Source organism: Gymnodraco acuticeps, unplaced genomic scaffold, assembly GCF_902827175.1.
Source record: "Gymnodraco acuticeps unplaced genomic scaffold, fGymAcu1.1, whole genome shotgun sequence".
NCBI lineage: Eukaryota > Metazoa > Chordata > Actinopteri > Perciformes > Bathydraconidae > Gymnodraco > Gymnodraco acuticeps.
The window spans coordinates 272,244-292,120 of NW_022991431.1; the positions used below are offsets into that span (position 1 = coordinate 272,244).

The 19,877-nt window shown below is 42.2% G+C and overlaps 1 protein-coding gene across 7 annotated transcripts in view; it reads left to right on the forward strand.

The window, feature by feature from the left end:
* The window catches only part of kiaa0513 (KIAA0513 ortholog), a 42,915-nt gene extending 23,797 nt beyond the window's left edge, over nucleotides 1-19,118 (forward strand). For 5 of the 7 annotated variants that reach the window (XM_034195849.1, XM_034195850.1, XM_034195847.1 and 2 more), the window contains 4 exons: nucleotides 9,259-9,336; nucleotides 15,516-15,596; nucleotides 16,126-16,220; nucleotides 16,955-19,118. In XM_034195849.1, the coding sequence (XP_034051740.1) occupies nucleotides 9,259-9,336; nucleotides 15,516-15,596; nucleotides 16,126-16,220; nucleotides 16,955-17,004 (304 nt within the window). In that variant the 3' untranslated portion in view covers nucleotides 17,005-19,118. Of the gene's footprint in view, nucleotides 1-9,258; nucleotides 9,337-9,734; nucleotides 9,755-15,515; nucleotides 15,597-16,125; nucleotides 16,221-16,954 lie in introns of all 7 variants that reach the window. The other 2 variants (XR_004566866.1, XM_034195852.1) reach the window with 2 other exon arrangements.
* Nucleotides 19,119-19,877: the final 759 nt, after the last annotated feature.

The following is a 19,877-nucleotide window of genomic DNA, read 5'->3' on the forward strand; positions in this document are numbered from 1 at the left end:
TTTCCACCGTTTCCGCTCTGCTGCCCTAAGGACGGTTCTATTAGCACGCAGTGCATCATTTAGCCAGGGAGCAGGAGGGGACTGACGAGCCTGCCGAGATGTGAGAGGACAGAGAGAGTCCACAGTGGATGAGAGAGTAGAGAGGAGAGTTTCTGCAGCAGAGTTTGGAGGTAGTAGTTGGAATGAGTCCGAGGAAGGGAGGGCTGAGAGCACCGATGAGGTAGAGGGGGAGAGGGAACGAAGCTTACGGCGGACAGGTGCAGGATGAGAAGAGATTAGTTTGTTATGTTTGGAAAGGGGTAGAGAGAATGAAATGAAGAAGTGATCGGAAGTGTGGAGCGGGTTTACATAGAGGTTAGAAGTAGCGCAGTTCCTTGAGAATATGAGATCAAGGACATTGCCAGCTTTATGAGTTGGTGGGGATGGAGACAGTGAGAAAGCAAAGGCGGTTAACAGAGATGTTAGTTCGTCTATCTTCCCTATCTGGAGGTTGAAGTCTCCGCGAAGTACAGCGGGAGGGCCAGTTTCAGGGATGTGTGAGAGGAGATTATCTCATTCCTCCAAGAAGTCCCCCAAGGCGCCTGGTGGACGGTAGAGAACAACAATGGTTAATTGTATAGGATGGGTTACTGTGACGGCATGGAATTCAAAGGTGGAAGGAGTGAAGTTAGGTAGCTTGAAGAGGGAAAAGCTCCATTTGGGAGAGAGCAGGAGACCAGTGCCACCTCCTCTGCCAGTGGGTCTGGGTGTATGGGAGAAGGAATATGCTGTGGAGAGAGCTGCTGGGGTGGATGTGTTGAATGGAGTAATCCACGTCTCAGTGAGAGCAAGGAAATCCAGAGACTGCAGGGAGGCGTAGCCAGAGATGAAGTCAGCCTTAGGAACAGCTGACTGGCAATTCCACAGGCCACCTGAAACTAGATGTTGGATCTCAGTGGAGCATGTGGGATAGATGAGAGCAGGCCGGTTATAGCGATTAGGAGATACACAGGGCCAGTGATAATTGCGAGAAGACACATGAACAGGAATGGAGAAAATACACATGATTATAGCATGAGGGGCTAGAAAACTAAAGAAAAGAGAAATAAGACACCAGCTCAATCAGAGTAGGATTTGCCTCCTCTTTGCCTCCCTCGTGACTCCCGCAGGACTCCAATGTCTTTGTCAGTCTTACTCCTGCAGGACTCCAATGTCTTTGTCAGTCTTACTCCTGCAGGACTCCAATGTCTTTGTCAGTCTTCGGCTGTCAGACGCTTAAGCTGACGCTCCAGGAAAGAGCTACCTAAAATGGATGACTGATTGCTGAGTACTCACAGCTGTGGGGCCACGCCCCTCTAATTAGTTAACTCTCTACAGCTGATGGGCGACAGTAGAGTGGCCCTGCCTATATTGTAATGCAGGCTTGAGTGCCCCTACTGAGACCTATAGCAGATCTGAGATTTAAAATCTCTCAAAAGCGCAGTTTTAGCTACAATAACTACAGAACAATTATACAGAGTAGAATAAATGAAACAGAGAAGTCTAATTAAAAAGGAATATAACTTACAGTGGTTGCTGCGTCAATAGGTATTGTCGTCACCCGGTCCAGATGCACACTGAGTTCATCAGATTTTAAATGCGGTATTTAAATGCTTTTTTAGCTGAAAGATGACTGAGTCACGCTGTCGTATTTCACGCAATCAGTAGACTGGCCCTGCCTATATTTTAATGCAGGCTTGAGTGCCCCTACTGAGACCTATAGCAGGTTTCGCTTGAGCAGATCTGAGATTTAAAATCTCTCAAAAGCGCAGTTTTAGCTACAATAACTACAGAACAATTATACAGAGTAGAATAAATGAAACAGAGAAGTCTAATTAAAAAGGAATATAACTTACAGTGGTTGCTGCGTCAATAGGTATTGTCGTCACCCGGTCCAGATGCACACATTGAGCGTGAGAGTCACGCAATTAACCCATATCTCACGCACTCATGCCACACTTGCCTTTCCTCACGCTAAGTTTTCGTCCAAAATAAATGTATAAAAATATAAAAATAAAGTGAAGGAACAGCAAACCGAGCGGTCTACGAAATGAGACAGTCTTCTGGCTTAGTTCAGTAAAGTTGGAACGATATTGGGAGATTCTGATTTCACGGATCAATAACTCATGAAAACGTTATTCAGACACACATGACGTCTCCTAAGTACCATGGCAAGGTTGACAACGAACTACAATCACATTTTGATAAAAAAAAGCCAATATGCGCCGTCCTCCGAGCTGGACACATTACATTGGTCTCTATCTTCAGCCGGAGAAGAAACGAGTGCTCAGGGCAGAGTCCTGCATCGGGTCGGGTACCCGCGGGTATTCGACGGGTGACCCGCAAAAAAGGCGATTCGTGGGTGGTATTTTTTCAAACGCTTTTTTCCGGGTTCGGTTCTGGGTAAAACAAAGATGATGCGGGTCGGGTCGCGGGTGTTGCATAGTAGGCCTAAATATATTAAAATAATAATTATTTAGTTTAATGTTTAAATCCTCAGACCTCTCCCCCGCGGGACCGCGCATAATCATAACCTCTGCAGCGCATCAATCTGCTGCTGTGCGCGCCACATTCGAAATGGCTGAGGTGAAGCTCTCTAGCGGAGAATACAGCATTTTCAATAACACTTCCTCAAGAGCGAAATCCAACGTCTGGGAGGCTTTTGGTTCCTAGATGGAGAAAATAACCAACATCCCACGCTTTTTGCGACAAATATGCACCTGCGTGTGTTAACAATTGCACATTTTCACTGCTCATACAGTATGCGGGTTCGGGTCGGGGATCTTGTGCCGACGGGTCAGGTCGGGTTGGGTTGCGGAACTAATTGGCAATAGGTGCGGGTAGCGGGGCGGGTTCGATATTGCACGTCGCGGGTGCGGGGCGGGAGCGGGTCTTGAAAATCAGACCCGTGCAGGACTCTGGCTCAGGGACCGTCTGCAAAGTGCAACTCCCAAAAAAGAGAATACAATAATATTTAATCACTATTATACAGTATATTACTACCAAACTCACTACACACATCAATAGTCTCCTGGTGGTCATACTACAGCAGAGAGTTTTGAAGAATATGCTTTTGAATAATTGTGGGGAATATTTATAATCAGGGCTGCACATAACTGGTGCGCATGCGCACCTCCGCTAAAAAAAGAGCACCGGGTCATTTGAAAAAAGGCGCGTAGCACTGGCTAGATGTTCGCCTAGGGCGCCAGATCTGGGGAGGCGCTGCGCTGGCAGTTCTGGGAGGGAAAAAAACATTTGTTACCGTTGGCGCTCATCCTAATTTTCGGCCTTGATTTAACAATATTCATAATTAAGTAAATGCAACACCCTTTTCACCCCGGTTACACGTTTCATTTGCCCTGTACGATGGGCGCTGTAAGTGATGAAAATGGGGGATGTTGGCTTATCTGGCGCCCGCAGCTCACAGCCAAAATATGAGTGAGGGAGAGAGAGAAGGGCGCACCGCCCGGTACCGGCACTGTTGTTATTATAATCTGGTGCTAGCTGCTCTAACGGATATAAGAAGAAGATGTTTCTACAATAATGTGGAGGGAGAGTCCTCTCCAGTCAGACTGATAACTACAGCTCAGTGAGGTAAAGGACTCTTAGTCTTAGTTCAATCGGTTTGGTCACAATGTATGTAAACACATATTTCCAAGGCACTCCTTTATAATTATTGGGATGAACAGGTTTGAAATCATTCCAATGTATACTATAGGACAGTAACCAAAAATATCCTTTAAAACTGGAGAGATAAAAAAAAATGCATAAATAAATAAATGTTAAGGTAAAATAAGTTATGAATGAACAACACAAATAAAATAAGTTACATTCATTTGTTATTGGCTATGGTAGGTTATTGGTTATGTTCACATACTTATTTGATTACATCCACTTGTCTAAGATGACAACAGAGACTTTCGACCCAAAACCAGCTGTGACTTGTGGATGCAAGCAGCTAATCACAGACTCAACCAGAGAGGAAGAAGTAGGCCTACATCATCAGCTACCATGTCTGACAGAGAGGAAGACAGTGAGGAGAACAGTCAGGAGGGTAGTGATGACAGCTTGTAGGATTACTGGTCGTGCTAATGTTGTCTTGTGTTCACCTCTGCATGTGTGTTCTGTGTTCACCTCTGCATGTGTATTCTGTGTTCACCTCTGCTTGTGTGTTCAGTGTTCACCTCTGCATGTGTGTTCTGTGTTCACCTCTGCATGTGTGTTCTGTGTTCACCTCTGCTTGTGTGTTCAGTGTTCACCTCTGCATGTGTGTTCTGTGTTCACCTCTGCATGTGTGTTCAGTGTTCACCTCTGCTTGTGTGTTCAGTGTTCACCTCTGCATGTGTGTTCTGTGTTCACCTCTGCATGTGTGTTCAGTGTTCACCTCTGCATGTGTGTTCAGTGTTCACCTCTGCATGTGTGTTCAGTGTTCACCTCTGCATGTGTGTTCAGTGCCGTGTGTCTGGCAAATAAAGTCCAGACCCCCTCAAAAGTTACGGTTTATTTCATTTTAAGGATGAGCACCAAGCAACATCTCCAGGTGCTCCTTTGAGAACCAGGGCAAAAAAGTTATGTGCACCCCTGTTTATAATGTAAAATCTTCAATAAATATGGCATCATCTTTAATAACTTTACTATTATACAGTATATTTCTACCAAACTCACTATTTGCATTGTTGTTGTTAGCATCTGACGGATATTAAAAGCTGTTTCTAAAACAAGGAGAGGGAGAGCTCTCTCCTGTCAGACTGAGAGATAACTACAGCTCAGTGAGGTAAGGGACTCTGTTTAGATACTTTAGTCTAGTTATCTCAGTGGGTCTCAAACGTTTTGGTCACCATTTATGAGAATAAATGAACAGTTATGAAATACTATATGACAGTAAAACAAGAATACAGTTTAAAAGGTGAGTGATTTGTAAAATATCCATAAAGAAAAAGAAAATCTGTGTACAGTTCTGTTTCATATGGATGTTGAGAGATGTATCCATAAATTCCTTTTGCTCTCAAAGTGGACCAGATTGATGCATTTAACTTCAATATTAAAAAAACAAAATCTTCCCGGGGGAGCATGCCCCCGGACCCCCCTAGAGGAGGTGAGGACCCCCTCCCACTTATAAAATAGCACTTTACCTCTGCTTACACCTATATGCGGCGAGCTGATTATCGAGCCTTCATTGTAAGAGTCGCGGGTACACTGTATGTGCGTATTCCACTGTAGCGCCCGGTACATTAATGTGAAACCCTAGTTTGTACATGTTCAATACATTTGTAACAATGTACACATGAACGTTTCTTTTTTCGGTTCACCAAAAAAAAAAATCTCACTCCAAGCTGAACTCAAATGTTGGCAGCCTTGGGTTAGCTTAGCTGGCCTGTACGACGAAGCCAGTTCAACATACCCTGGATATCTTTGAGTTATCTGGCTTAGCTAACCCAAAACAAACGCGATCTCGCTAAGCGGTCCTACGACGTTGGTTATCAACTCGATAAATCAACCCAGAGTTTCTCTGTCTGGCTGAGAGCGCTTGAAAGGGGCGGGGTTAGCAACATTTGACCAATCACAAACATGGACAAGTGTACTGACAGCGCAGCGTTATACTTCATGAATGAAAAGTAAACTATAATATTAGATAAATATGAATAAGTTAAACTTTAAACATCCATTACTTAAACACTTAATCCAGGATAAAAGCAACATAGCAACACCTGCAAGGTGAATACAGAACAGCTGGTTAAAAAAAAAAAAACGACAGTGTTTGAATGCGTACAACAGGTTTATGATATCACTACCCCGTCTAACACACGAGTGGATCTGACATTTGACTCAAGTGTTTCGTCAACTTAATGTGTTTTTTAAAATAACACTTCGGCATACAGTATGTTACAATGTACGTGTTGCACGGCCAGATACGGCTCGAGAAGCTGACACAGATGAATGAGGCGAGTAAACACATTTGACAGCCGCGGGGTGAAACTCGAGCGATTATTCGCATCACGTCCGGTGTGAACGCACCATTATTACAAGTATTATATAATTACAAAATAAAATCGCCACTCTCAGTACAGCGCCACTTTCCGAACAGGAAATACACGCAAATACAATCTTTTATATTATTATTATTAATAATAAATATATATATATATATATATATATATATATACACTGAACAAAAATATAAATGCAACACTTTTGTTTTTGCTCCCATTTTTCATGAGATGAACTCAAAGATCTAAAACATTTTCTATATACACAAAATAACCATTTCTCTCAAATATTGTTCACAAATCTGAAAAAATCTGTGATAGTGAGCACTTCTCCTTTGCCGAGATAATCCATCCCACCTCACAGGTGTGGCATATCAAGATGCTGATTAGACAGCATGATTATTGCACAGGTGTGCCTTAGGCTGGCCACAATAAAAGGCCACTCTGAAACGTGCAGTTTTGCTTTATTGGGGGGGTCCGAAAACCAGTCAGTATCTGGTGTGACCACCATTTGCCTCACGCAGTGCAACACATCTCCTTCGCATAGAGTTGATCAGGTTGTTGATTGTGGCCTGTGGAATGTTGGTCCACTCCTCTTCAATGGCTGTGCCAAGTTGCTGGATATTGGCAGGAACTGGAACACGCTGTCGTATACGCCGATCCAGAGCATCCCAAACATGCTCAATGGGTGACATGTCCGGTGAGTATGCTGGCCATTCAAGAACTGAGATGTTTTCAGCCTCCAGGAATTGTGTACAGATCCTTGCAACATGGGGCCGTGCATTATCATGCTGCAACATGAGGTGATGGTCGTGGATGAATGGCACAACAATGGGCCTCAGGATCTCGTCACGGTATCTCTGTGCATTCACAATCTCTCTAGGTCGTCCTCAGACGAATTCTCCATCGTCGCTTCCAGTCATCCCGGTTCTCCATACATCTGGCCAGTTCATTGGTACTTTGTGCTCCTGCGTCGTTCTTGAGTACGTCCACGTATGTTTGTGCGGGACGTCCTCGTGACCGATGCCCGTGTGTTGGTTCCCACAGCACCAATTTGCCGGCTTGCAGCTCTTGATGCATTTGGCTATGTCCTGCTAGTCTCATTCTCCTGGCTGCAATTTTCTCGCTCACCCTTGGTATTCCCTCGTACAGGATGTTATTGGTTAAATGTACACTCTTGCTGATGTTAAATACTGCTCGCAACATTCTGGTGTAGCATCCGTCTAGAGACTTTTGCAGGGTTGGCTTCAGGGTCCAGCATTCACTGCCATAGAGGAGAACAGACTCTACCGTTGCATAGAAGAAGCTGAGTTTGATTTGACGGGGGAGGTTGGAGTTCCATACACTGGTCATGCCGTTCACAATGCCATCAATAAAATGCACCTGTGTTCGTCGTCCATAACATACGCCTGCCCATACCATAACCCCACCACCACCATGGGCCACTCGATTCACAACATTGACATCAGAAAACCGCTCAACCACACGACGCCACACACGCTGTCTGCCATCTGCCCTAAACAGTGAAAACTGGGATTCATCCGTGAAGAGAACACCTCTCCAACGTGCCAGACGCCATCGAATGTGAGCATTTGCCCACTCAAGTCGGTTACAACGACGAACCGGAGTCAGGTCGAGACCCCGATGAGGACGACGAGCATGCAGATGAGCTTCCCTGAGACGGTTTCTGCAGAAATTCTTTGGTTATGCAAACCGATTGTTGCAGCAGCTGTCCGAGTGGCTGGTCTCAGACGATCTTGGAGGTGAACATGCTGGATGTGGAGGTCCTGGGCTGGTGTGGTTACACGTGGTCTGCGGTTGTGAGGCCGGTTGGGTGTGCTGCCAAATTCTCTGAAACGCCTTTGGAGACGGCTTATGGTAGAGAAATGAACATTCAATTCACGGGCAACAGCTCTGGTGGACATTCCTGCTGTCAGCATGCCAATTGCACGCTCCCTCAAAACTTGCGACATCTGTGGCATTGTGCTGTGTGATAAAACTGAACATTTTAGAGTAGCCTTTTATTGTGGCCAGCCTAAGGCACACCTGTGCAATAATCATGCTGTCTAATCAGCATCTTGATATGCCACACCTGTGAGGTGGGATGGATTATCTCGGCAAAGGAGAAGTGCTCACTATCACAGATGTTTTCAGATTTGTGAACAATATGAGAGAAATGGTTATTTTGTGTTTATAGAAAATGTTTTAGATCTTTGAGTTCATCTCATGAAAAATGGGAGCAAAAACAAAAGTGTTGCATTTATATTTTTGTTCAGTGTATATATAAATAAATAAAGACAACTTGTATTTTAGTTACACCCGCTATTGATTAATTTGGTCAACATTGGACCTTGACACCGTAGCTATAGTGAAATAATATAATAGAAAACATTAAGCCTCTTTTGATTTAATAATCGGAGCTGAAACCTCTCTGCCATCTCATATAACACACACTTCCTTATTTATCTTTGAATAATAATAACGTAAAAATAAAGACGACTATACTACGGTCCTTCGGTCCTGAGATTAGCGCCTGCAGGCAGGCTCCATGGGCCTGTCAGCTCCGGACAGCGCGAAATGCGTATATGAAGTTCTACGTCATGAACGCAATAAATCATACCCTCGTGGGGACGCGCTCATGTAATTGGCTTAGAATGGAGGAGACATCTGATTGGCTATAGATAGAAAAAATTACAAGTACAAATCGGGTGACCGCCAGGGGAGTCTAAAACAACCCACACACAAATGCACAGCGACCCGTGCACAGAAAGCGGTTTGTTTGCAGGTTCAGAGGTTTTAAACGGAAAACAAATGTGTGGATCAAAAATACATATGTAAAACTTTTTTCTGTATTTGATGTCATGTATATGAAACGGAACACATTTGTGTGCATTGAAAAACACAACTGTGGATCCTGAAATACAAGTGTGAATGTGTGTGAGACTGATCTAAACCCATACTGATTGGCTGCGGGAATTTGGCCCAACAGTCTGTATTGCCTGCAGGTTTGCTGTGCCGAAATAGTCCCAAACTGCTCATTCATATCAGCTCTTCGTTCCTTATTAATGACACAAATATTTCAAGTACCAATGTTTCATGTATTTGGATCTAATCTTCCAGTTTAAAAAATCTGGTCACAGAAGACAATATGGGAGACTGATATTTTATGATTTCTCACTTTGACTTGAAATGGAATTGTCCTCGTGACGCCGGTCAGACAGGATCCCTCTAATACGTCCTCCCTCTCTGCCAGGCATACACTTAGATTTTGGAATGCTGCTTTTTTTGATGCCGTCGATTGTGAAAGGAAGAAAAGATCCCCCACCACGAGGTGAGTCTGCAAAGGAAAGTAGACAGATGAATAAATCTATATTATTATAAACATGTTACCATGTTGTACAGATATTGCGGTATCTTTTTAAATCAGTGGGTTGTTGTTCTTTGTAAGTGCCAGTGTGACAAATCTGTCCAATGAAATATACACAGGTTGACCACCTTAGAGTAAAGTAGTGTGCAGAGCTGCGTGTAGAGAGAGACAGTGGTGTTCAGTACTGCTGCTAATGTCCTGATGCCACATCCCCTCCTCTCTTGCTCTCCTCCTCTTCTCTCTTCTCAACCCTCTCCTCCTGTACTCTTCCTGTCTACTAGCTCTTATTTTCCTCCCTCTATGTGCATGTTGACTTTAACCCTTTGTCTTCCTGTGCTTTGCTGCCGGGCGGGGGAACGCAGGAAGAAGAGAAAGACGAGAGGTCTGTCTTTCTATTGCTTTGCCCAAAGAAATCTAGTAAATCAAAGCAAAGGTTAATCTAGGTGGAGAGGAGAAGGACAGAAGCTTTGCAATTATATCAGAAACCTTCTAGAACTGCATCTGGTTCCATCATGGCGGTCCAGTGTAGCGGTTGTTTGGAAATCATAAATAAATCGAATGGGACAGAGAGATAGATACAAATAAATACAGCATTTTCTGACCTGGTACGGATGTGGTTACATGATTTGTAATTTTGTGTGCATTTAGCTCTAACTTTTTCTTCAGTCTGAACATGGAGAATTATTAAGAATTTTCACTCTTGACTTTGAGTTCAAACTGTCAACTGGGATTAGTGGTGACTGACCTCTGACATTGTGTGTGTGTGTGTGTGTGTGTGTGTGTGTGTGTGTGTGTGTGTGTGTGTGTGTGTGTGTGTGTGTGTGTGTGTGTGTGTGTGTGTGTGTGTGTGTGTGTGTGTGTGTGTGTGTGTGTGTGTGTGTGTGTGTGTGTGTGTGTGTGTGTGTGTGTGTGTGTGTGTGTGTGTGTGTGTGTGGTGTGTGTGTGTGTGGTGTGTGTGTGTGTGTGTGTGTGTGTGTGTGTGTGTGTGTGTGTGTGTGTGTGTGTGTGTGTGTGTGTTGTGTGTGTGTGTGTGTGTGTGTGTGTGTGTGTGGTGACCAATCGTTCATATGAAAGTGCAGCCATGACGGAGTATGATCACCTTTTTCACAGAGGTTGCAAAGAGCACTGGGAAGAATTTCTAAATATACATTTAAAAACATGCAGATACAATAAAAGGTGGATTAAGCTGTACAGATCTGCAATTTCAAATATTTGATCACAGAATGATTAATTGATTGGTATTGATTAAGAAATAAATGATACTACTGTCTCACTCGTTACTACGGTGGCTGAGAGGTGCAATCGACAATTACAAAGTGTGAAACACTTTAACAAAGCTTGAGACAAATTTACCTTTTATAAAAAAAATTACATTAGCGAAACACTTTTACCAAAGAAAAAACAATTTAACAAAAACAAGTTAACAAGATGAGAAACACTTTTACAAAGCTAGAGACAAATTAACATTTTATAAAACAAAATGACATTAGCGAAACACTTTTACAAGAACTGAGACAAATGTACAAGTCTCGAAACACTTTAACATTTGCCGAAACACTTTAACAAACTAGAGAATCAAACCGGAAAGGGAATGCCCATCATACCAGAAGTGACGTGCAAGTGATTGACACAAACTGAAGTTTGTTTTGGCGGATAGACCGCCGGTACCTATGGACGGTACGAGTGTGTTTATGGTCGTTAAACATGTTTTGTCCGTTCTGTGGAAACCACCTGGGCCAAGTGACATGGTTTTTGCTCATCACGATATACTTTCTCGTGCACAAGAGATACGTTCGTGTTTACCTTCATTAGACAGCTAAAGAGCGACTGCAGGCTGCTTCGTTATAGCCACACACACTTCTACAAACACACGCACACACACACCAGAGTTCCCGTTAGAATATTTTTTCGCCGGTCAACATGTCCGTTAAAGTTGAAATCTTCTGGACAACATTTGAAAAGTGCCGGTCAAAGGTCTTCTTTGTTATTTATTGAGCTTTAAAACAAATTGATATGATTCGATATTAAACAAACTAATTATAGTAGATTAACTACATTATTCAGGAATAATAAACGGAGCGCTCTCTCCAGGGTCGGCGTCATGGGGGGTCATTCGCGGGCCATGCCCCCCCAAATGAGTCACTGTGCCCCCCCCAACGCAGGGTGGGCAAGCCTTATTGCCACTTTGCCGTTTTTTGTTTTTTTTAATCATATAAGTTAAAACGTTTCCACCAAAAGTTTTTTGTGTGAAATACATCAGAAATAAAGAATACACATTTGTATTCTTTATTTATTCTTTATATGAAACACAGCCTGAGGTGTGCTCACTGCTGCTCTCTGATTGGTGTGTTGCTTGACCAATGACCCCGACTTTTGTTTTGTTATCATTACGTGGCTGTGTGTTTAGATGAAAGCCCAGTGGCGATCTGTCCATCTGTTATACTGATTATACAGTAAAGCCATCGAAAATAATATGATATACAGTACAGTACAAGTACATGGGTCTCTGTGTTTCATTCAAGCTCGGCTCTCTGTGTGTGGCACGAGCGCATTTTGTCAGTGCGCGAGCGGTAACGTGGAATATTGTTGTTAGCATCTGGTTAGCTAGCTATGCTAACGGATATAAAGAGCTGTTTCTACACCAAGGTGGAGGAGAGTCCTCTCCTGTCAGACTGAGAGGATCGTATAACCTCAGCTCAGTGAGGTAAGGACTCTCTCAGTGTTTAGATAGTTCACTTTAGTGTAAGTTATCTCAGTGGGTCTCAAACGGTTTGGTGACCATTTATGTAAACAAGTATTTGCGAGGAATAGGCTACCTTTATATGATCATTATAGTTATTAAAGAATAAGAGAATAAATGAAAAACGGGAATGACCTACTATAGGACAATAACACAAGAATACCATTTAAAAGGGGAATGATTAGTAAAATATCCATAAAGAAAAAGTAAATCTGTGTACAGTTCTGTTTCATATGGATGTTGAGAGATGTATATAGGCTATCCATAGATCTCTTCACTTTGCTCTCAAAGTGCACCAGATTGATGCTTTTAACTTCAATATTTTAAAAATAATCTTCCCGGGGGAGCATGCCCCCGGACCCTCCTAGAGGAGGTTAGGTCCACCCCCCACCTAAAACATGTTCACATGGATAGGATACTAAATACATTTGCACACTTTTCATATGGTGGCCTATGTCCATATGTTTCTGTTTTGGTGGTCGTGCCACAACCGTGCATGTATGCACAAGTCATAGGTGCGCTATAAAATAGCACTACACCCTGCAATGTGTGTGAAAGACAATAAACTTTACAGCATGTTTTTTTTAATTGAAGTTGCGTTGGTGTTTGTGTGTTGGTTGTTGACGGCAGTATGTGCCCCCCCTTGGTAAATGATTGCCCCCCCATTTGATTTGTTCTAGAGCCGACCCTGGCTCTCTCCCTCTCCTGACAGCCCGTCAGTATCATGCAGCTCGTGGATCAGTAATGAGTGACCCGACAGTAAGACTAAACATATCTAGTTCAGGTAGTTTGAGAGGTAATTAAAATAGCTACGTGTGATATTCTAACCTGAAGTGTGTGTTTTGTCCGCTCACCGCTGCATGTGATCATGCAGAGCTGCGTGTCCACTCGTCAGCAGCAGCTGATCTCTCTCTCCCGTCAGATTAGACTTTACTCGCGTTTATGTCCATATCGATCAGATCCAGCTAGTTCTAGCTAATGATATGACTACCTGCTTATTAAAAGACACCTAAACAATAAGCATCGCTATGCAACCGGGTGAGGCCACAAAGTATAGCGCAGCATTATGCATTTGTTTACATGCCCACCGCACAATCAACCCATACAGGACATCTCTTTCTTTATTAAGTGTTAGACATTATAATTGACTATTCTTGTCTGTCACATACTCTTTTGTCTGTCACATAAGTGGCGCAAGTTGCGCAAGTTGCGCAACTGATGCGGTAAGGGGAAAATTATTTTGACCGGACACTTTGACCAGAGAGATTTAGATTTTCCGGTCTTCAGCATATTTTACCGGCATAGTCCGGTAATTACCGGCTAACGGGAACTCTGACACACACACACACACACACACACACACACACACACACACACACACACACACACACACACACACACACACACAAACATCGAACTGCCCGATTATTACGCCTTATTATTCTATTTATGAAGGAGATGTCCGGTCACCAGGGCGTGTGTGTGTGTGTGTGTGACACTGGCATTTGTTTTCAGAAGATATTAAGATAGTGTCGTCCGTTCCGGTACTGCGGTCAACTCAGCCGTCTCTCGCAATTGCTTGGTCAAATCAGCTCTTCATTTTTGAGTGCGCAATTAATCGGGCCTTTACGGTAATTGCCGAGAAGCGGCACTGACGCTAGTAGTACAAGAGTAAAATAATGCATGTTTTTTCTGCTTTATTTGCGATATAAATAATTTGCACCATAACTTCTTAATAAAACTGACACTGTTTGATTCAGCACTAGTTTGACTGCTAGCAACAATACAATGAAGTACTTTTACTGTGTCAGTTTTATTAATAACTTATGGTAAAACATATTTGTATCGCAAATATAGCACAAAAACATGCATTATTTTACTCTTTTAGCGTCAGTGCCGCTTCTCGGTCGATTAACGTAAAGGCGCGATTAATTGCGCACTCAAAAATGAAGAGCTGATTTGACGAAGCAAACGCGAGAGACAGCTGAGTTGACCGCAGTGTTCCCCTGCACTCCGACAGCACTGAGCACTACATCGAGATTAAACACATTTATTTCATTTGGGAACACACACTTATACCTATGGAGTTGGCCAGATGTGTGTACATTACTGTTCATGGTCATTTGAAAACAAATGCCGGTGTCGGACATACACAAACACACCGAACATACACACAGAGCGGAACTGAGCACAGCACACACACATGTCATGCGCCTTGTGGACCGGACATCTCCTTCACAAAATGAGTAATAGGGGGAATAATCGGGCAGTTCTGTGTGTGTGTGTGTGTGTGTGTGTGTGTGTGTGTGTGTGTGTGTGTGTGTGTGTGTGTGTGTGTGTGTGTGTGTGTGTGTGTGTGTGTGTGTGTGTGTGTGTGGTGTGTGTGTGTGTGTGTGTGTGTGTGTGTGTGTGTGTGTGTGTGTGTGTGTGTGTGTGTGTGTGTGTGTGTGTGTGTGTGTGTGTGTGTGTGTGTGTGTGTGTGTGTGTGTGTGTGTGTGTGTGTGTGTGTGTGTGTGTGTGTGTGTGTGTGTGTGTGTGTGTGTGTGTGTGTGTGTGTGTGTGTGTGTGTGTGTGTGTGTGTGTGGGTGTGTATAACGAAGCAGCCTGCAGTCGCTATTTAGCTGTCTAATGAAGGTAAACACAGCGAAGGCTGTGTGTAAAAGGCTCAGCTCCACTTCCTACTTGGCGAACCTCTAACTTTCTCGTGTGCACGAGAATGTATCTCTTGCGCACGAGAAAGTATATCGTGATGAGCATGTCACTTGGCCCAGGTGGTTTCCACAGAACGGACAAAACATGTTTAACGACTATAAACACACTCGTACCGTCCATAGGTACCGGCGGTCTATCCGCCAAAACAAACTTCAGTTTGTGTCAATCACTTGCACGTCACGTCAGGTATGAAGGGCATTCCCTTTCCGGTTTGATTCTCTAGTTTGTTAAAGTGTTTCGGCAAATGTTAAAGTGTTTCGCATCTTGTTAATTTGTTTTTGTTAATGTTCAATTGTTTTTTCTTTGGCAAAAGTGTTTGCGAATGTAATTTTGTTTTATAAAATGTAATTTTGTTTTATAAAATGTAATTTTGTTTTATAAAATGTAAATTTGTCTCAAGCTTTGTTAAAGTGTTTCACACTTTGTAATTGTCGATTGCACCTCTCAGCCACCGTAGTTTACTCATCTGTTGTTGTTAGTTAACAACTGTGAATTAATTCTTTGTTTTTATTATTTTGCTAGTGGATGGTTAATGTCTTATTGTTTTCTATGTTATTGTTGATTTGATTTAGGGTTAATGGAATCCCTGTTGTTGCATCCCATCATAAAGTGAACTGTTTCTGTAGAGAAGCTGCATGTTCAGTGGAGACTTTGGAATGAAAGGCTGACTGCCACTGTGTCTGTGCTGCAGGGAGAAGTGGTGTCACATGACCCAGGAGGAGAGGGACGACAGCTCCAAGATGGATGAGAACATCGCCTTCGGCCAGCTGGGGTAAGAGGCTGCCAGAGAATCAAAGATGTCCTTCTTATTGGATTTACATACCACATTATTAGATGTTCCCTACACACAATAGGGCTAGACCAGATCGCAGACTCATTAGATGTTCACTATTGTGCATGGTTTTAGCTAATTAATTATACGCACAAAGTATAGTCCAAGTGTATTCAAAGAGAGGAGTAGAGACCGTCTAAGCACAACTGTACAAAAGTTGGAAAGAGCAAAGGGAATATGAATGGAAGAAATCCACAGTGCCTAACATCTGGCCTGCATGTGTGGGCTGTAGGGGAAGGGCATGAATGGAGGGCAAGCATTTTTGTATTAGATACTATATATTTCATTTTCAATACTTTACTTTTTAAATATCAAGGTTATCTTCATTTCATTTATATTGACACACACACTGCGTTTGTGGCACTTATGGCACCATATTTTTCTTGAAATGATGAATACAGAATGTAGCGTATGTTTGAAATAACTTCCATTTGTACTGACATGAGTTTGGTGCTATGTGTATTTTCAGGACATTCACTCATAACATGCTGGCGTTTGGGCTCAGTAAGAAGCTTTGCAATGACTTCCTGAAGAAGCAGGCGGTCATTGGGAGCCTGAATGAAGGTAAAACATTGAAGCAATAAATACATCTATACATTCTCTCAGGCTTTCAGCCTAAGTAAATACTTCCGTGATGTTTTTAGATGTAAATCATGTAATGGAGTAAGATAGTAATCCACAAACACCAGCATACACTTACTCACATTTAGCAAGCTTCAGGTCTCCACAAGGGAGAGCTGTTGTATGGTCTAAAACGTCCACAGTCTCTGCTCTACAAATGACATGGGACTTGGAAATGAGGTCTTACTCCTGCTTGTAGAGGAAACTTCTGTGTAGCTATGCAGTGGGAGTCACCGACTCATCAAGGAGACACGGGAAGAGCAGTAGCTTTGATGTCAAACACATGATGGTTTATTTGGAGTTAACGGCCGGAGGATTCACATCACAAGTCCAAGAGTCAGAGGTTCTGACTTCACGGTAGAGTTGCCACATCAATTCTGAAGAACTCTACCCCAGACCCATGTATTTAGCTAGTTCAGAGAGCATCATCAACATGCTGCATAACAAGATAGAATGATAACACCTCTATCAGCTGACGCCAACAGGCAGGAACAGGGAGACAAAACACTGAGAGCACAGCAGCCAAGGTTACAGGTGCCTGTGCTCAGTCAGGACAGTTTGAACTGATACACTGGGTCAAAGTTATGGGCCTTGGAAAATATTTCCACAACACTGCTATACAAAAATAACTCTGCAAATTCAAAACTGATATATGTGTGTGTTTTAACCCTTTGCAGAACAGTACAAGTTGCTGAGTGACCACATAGAGAAAATGGCGTCAGAGTAAGTTTGAGGATGCGACTCGAAGTCTCCACAGAACAGATTAACAACATGAGAAGTTTATCTGCAACCCACAGACCAACTCTCCGTTTGACTGTTGATGCATCTGAATATCATATTAACCTACAATACTGAAGTGTTCCCCAGCAGAACCCTGCTCCTCTGCACCGGCCATGTATCAGCAATAATACAACATCATCAGCTAGTGCAAACTTGAATACACTTTCAAACTTCCTAATGTGATGTAATTGGAAAAGAACTTGGAGCATAAAGTGAAACCGTCTGGAATAAAACCCAAACAGCCTCAGCATGGTGTCAGAATCTTGTTCGCATGATGTGTGAGCTATATATACTCGATGCCTTTGTTTCCTGGGAACACACACTAATTACTTGTTGGTTCTAACAGCATCTGGTGAGCCATGGCACTGAGTATCGTCCTGCCTGGTTACATTGGACAACAGACAGCTCAAACCAGACTTGGGTAGAATAGTAAAGTAATTTCAGTTTATTACTGAACACTCATCTGTGCTCTGTGCAACACTGTAGAATCCTTTATGTCAATACAAACAATAACATACCGCTTTACCATAATATGTAACATGTACCACATATAACCTTATCGCTGGCACCACACAAATTCCCTGTATGCCTTCTCTTCATTGGTTTAGTTTGACACCTTGAGAAGCACACTCAGTAAGGCCACACTTAGCTTAGCATAAAGCCTGGAAGCAGAGAGAAATGGCTAGACTGGCTTCCTTAAAAAGGAACAACATTTTCCTACCGGACCCTCCTTGGTAGTAATACTTAGTTAAGAGAGTGTTATTAGAAAAGAACAGCAGCAGTCTTCCTACTGACGAGAGGAATCTAATACCACTCTCTTTTTACTTTGGCACACATGTACATTCTAGTGGAAATTATTTTTTATTTTCCTTAATTAATAACTTCATTATACCCTTGAAGCCATTTGAGAACACTTACCTTTCCAAATTAATTAAATGAAAGTAAATGTCTTTCATTCAGATGCTCTGTTAACCAACCAAACACTAATGTAGAGCCTATACTGTTCCTCTGTTACACATTTCCTGCAAGATAAAATACAAATACAATTCATCCCTGTGTTTTGAGATGGTTATACAGTAAGTAGTTTATCTTCATTTGGTTGAGCTTCAATGCCAGATGTTGCCTGAACCACCATACACATTTTCTCCTGCTGCATTTATATCTTTGCATGTATCTAGCATGTTCAAACGGCATCAAGCAAGTGTCAAAAGTGCAAATTATCTGTGAATCGACATTTCCTGTTCATCCTACCACTGCAGGGTAGCCTCGTGTAATGGTGAAAGCTGGTTATCTGCGTTGAATTCCCGGATAATACACTGACAGTTTGAATCCCATTTCAGTTGGATAATCTGTTTTAATCTATTGTGTCGATAGAGCACATTTGTAATTACTGCACATATTCTCCATAGGTTAAACAATTGATCATGTATTTCTGTTTGTAAATTGTATTTTCTTTTATTGGAAATATTTGATCAATAGATGTTATTGATCATTGTGTCCATGAGGAACATCTACCTGCAGTTCTGACCCTGTAGTTCCACTCATACATCCAAGCCCTGTGTTACGTGCTCTTTTAAAGATTTGCATATAGTGTTGTGCAATAGTCTCCGATGTTGATGTAATTCATTCCTTTACAGCTTAGTGACATGTTTTCACCCATGTGCATAATCATACAAATCATATAGAAAGCCTTGCAGACCTGTTTTCCCCCTTTATTGACTCTTTCAATTCTCTCAGGGGTCCCGTTGCACGTTGTCTAATAATATTGAGCTGTATGTTGTACTTGTTGGCACAGCATGAGCCATTTGCACTACATGTATCTTCTGAATATAATGAACTGTTATATTGATGCCTTTTATATTTGTTTAGCATGGCAAGTTCATGCTCTCTGTATATCTGTTAAATGTTAATGGTAGTTTGTCTTTTGTAGCAAGGTAATAACAAATGTTTTACTGTATTGCCTTTATGTCAATTATCAACAAGGTGAAATGTGTAATTAAACTTACATGAAGTTGTTATGGGGTTTCCCTCTTGGTGACCCCCTGTTGTGATGACAATGTGGTTTCGGGTTTTCATGCTAGCATTTTAGCACTTTTGTCTGCGTTGAAGTTGTAGGCTAGATGAACAGTAAGTGGATGAATGTACAACAAATTACAAAGGAAAGACCATTAACTACCCTTGAGCAAGTGGTTTCCACATTTTTCAGTCAGGGTATTGGAAATATTTTTGAGCCCCCCCCCCCCCCAACCCAGTTCCCACCGAGATTGGATGAGTTGTCTATAGTACAACTGTACTACAAACATTACCTTTTCTCTGCTAATAATATCAAGACACAAAGATCCAACTTTAGTTTGACATGTTATTATGGATTGAACATGAACCAAAGTGCTTGTATTGGCAGATGATCCTGTGCACTGTGGAATAATGAGGCCTAATTGAAACTAGAAGGCCTACTACCCTGAGTAGTAGATGTTTAAATTCACATATTTTTAATGCAAATATATCAATCATTAACTAATATTTGTACTGCAGGTTGCAAATAATCACATCACTATTCCATTCCTATTCCACACATAGCCTACCTATCAATGACTTGTCGTTAGGGATGGGTATCGTTAAGATTTTAACGATACTACTCTTACCGATACTGCTTATTGATCCGATACTTTGAACCATATTTTTAGCGGTAGTTTTTGTAAAAAAAAATACGGAAAAAACGAAACATAAGAAAGAGAATTAACTTTGCTTTATTTAATAGTATGGATTATTGGCTGCCAGCACACATAACATACAATATATAGAACAAAGTATTGGGCCACC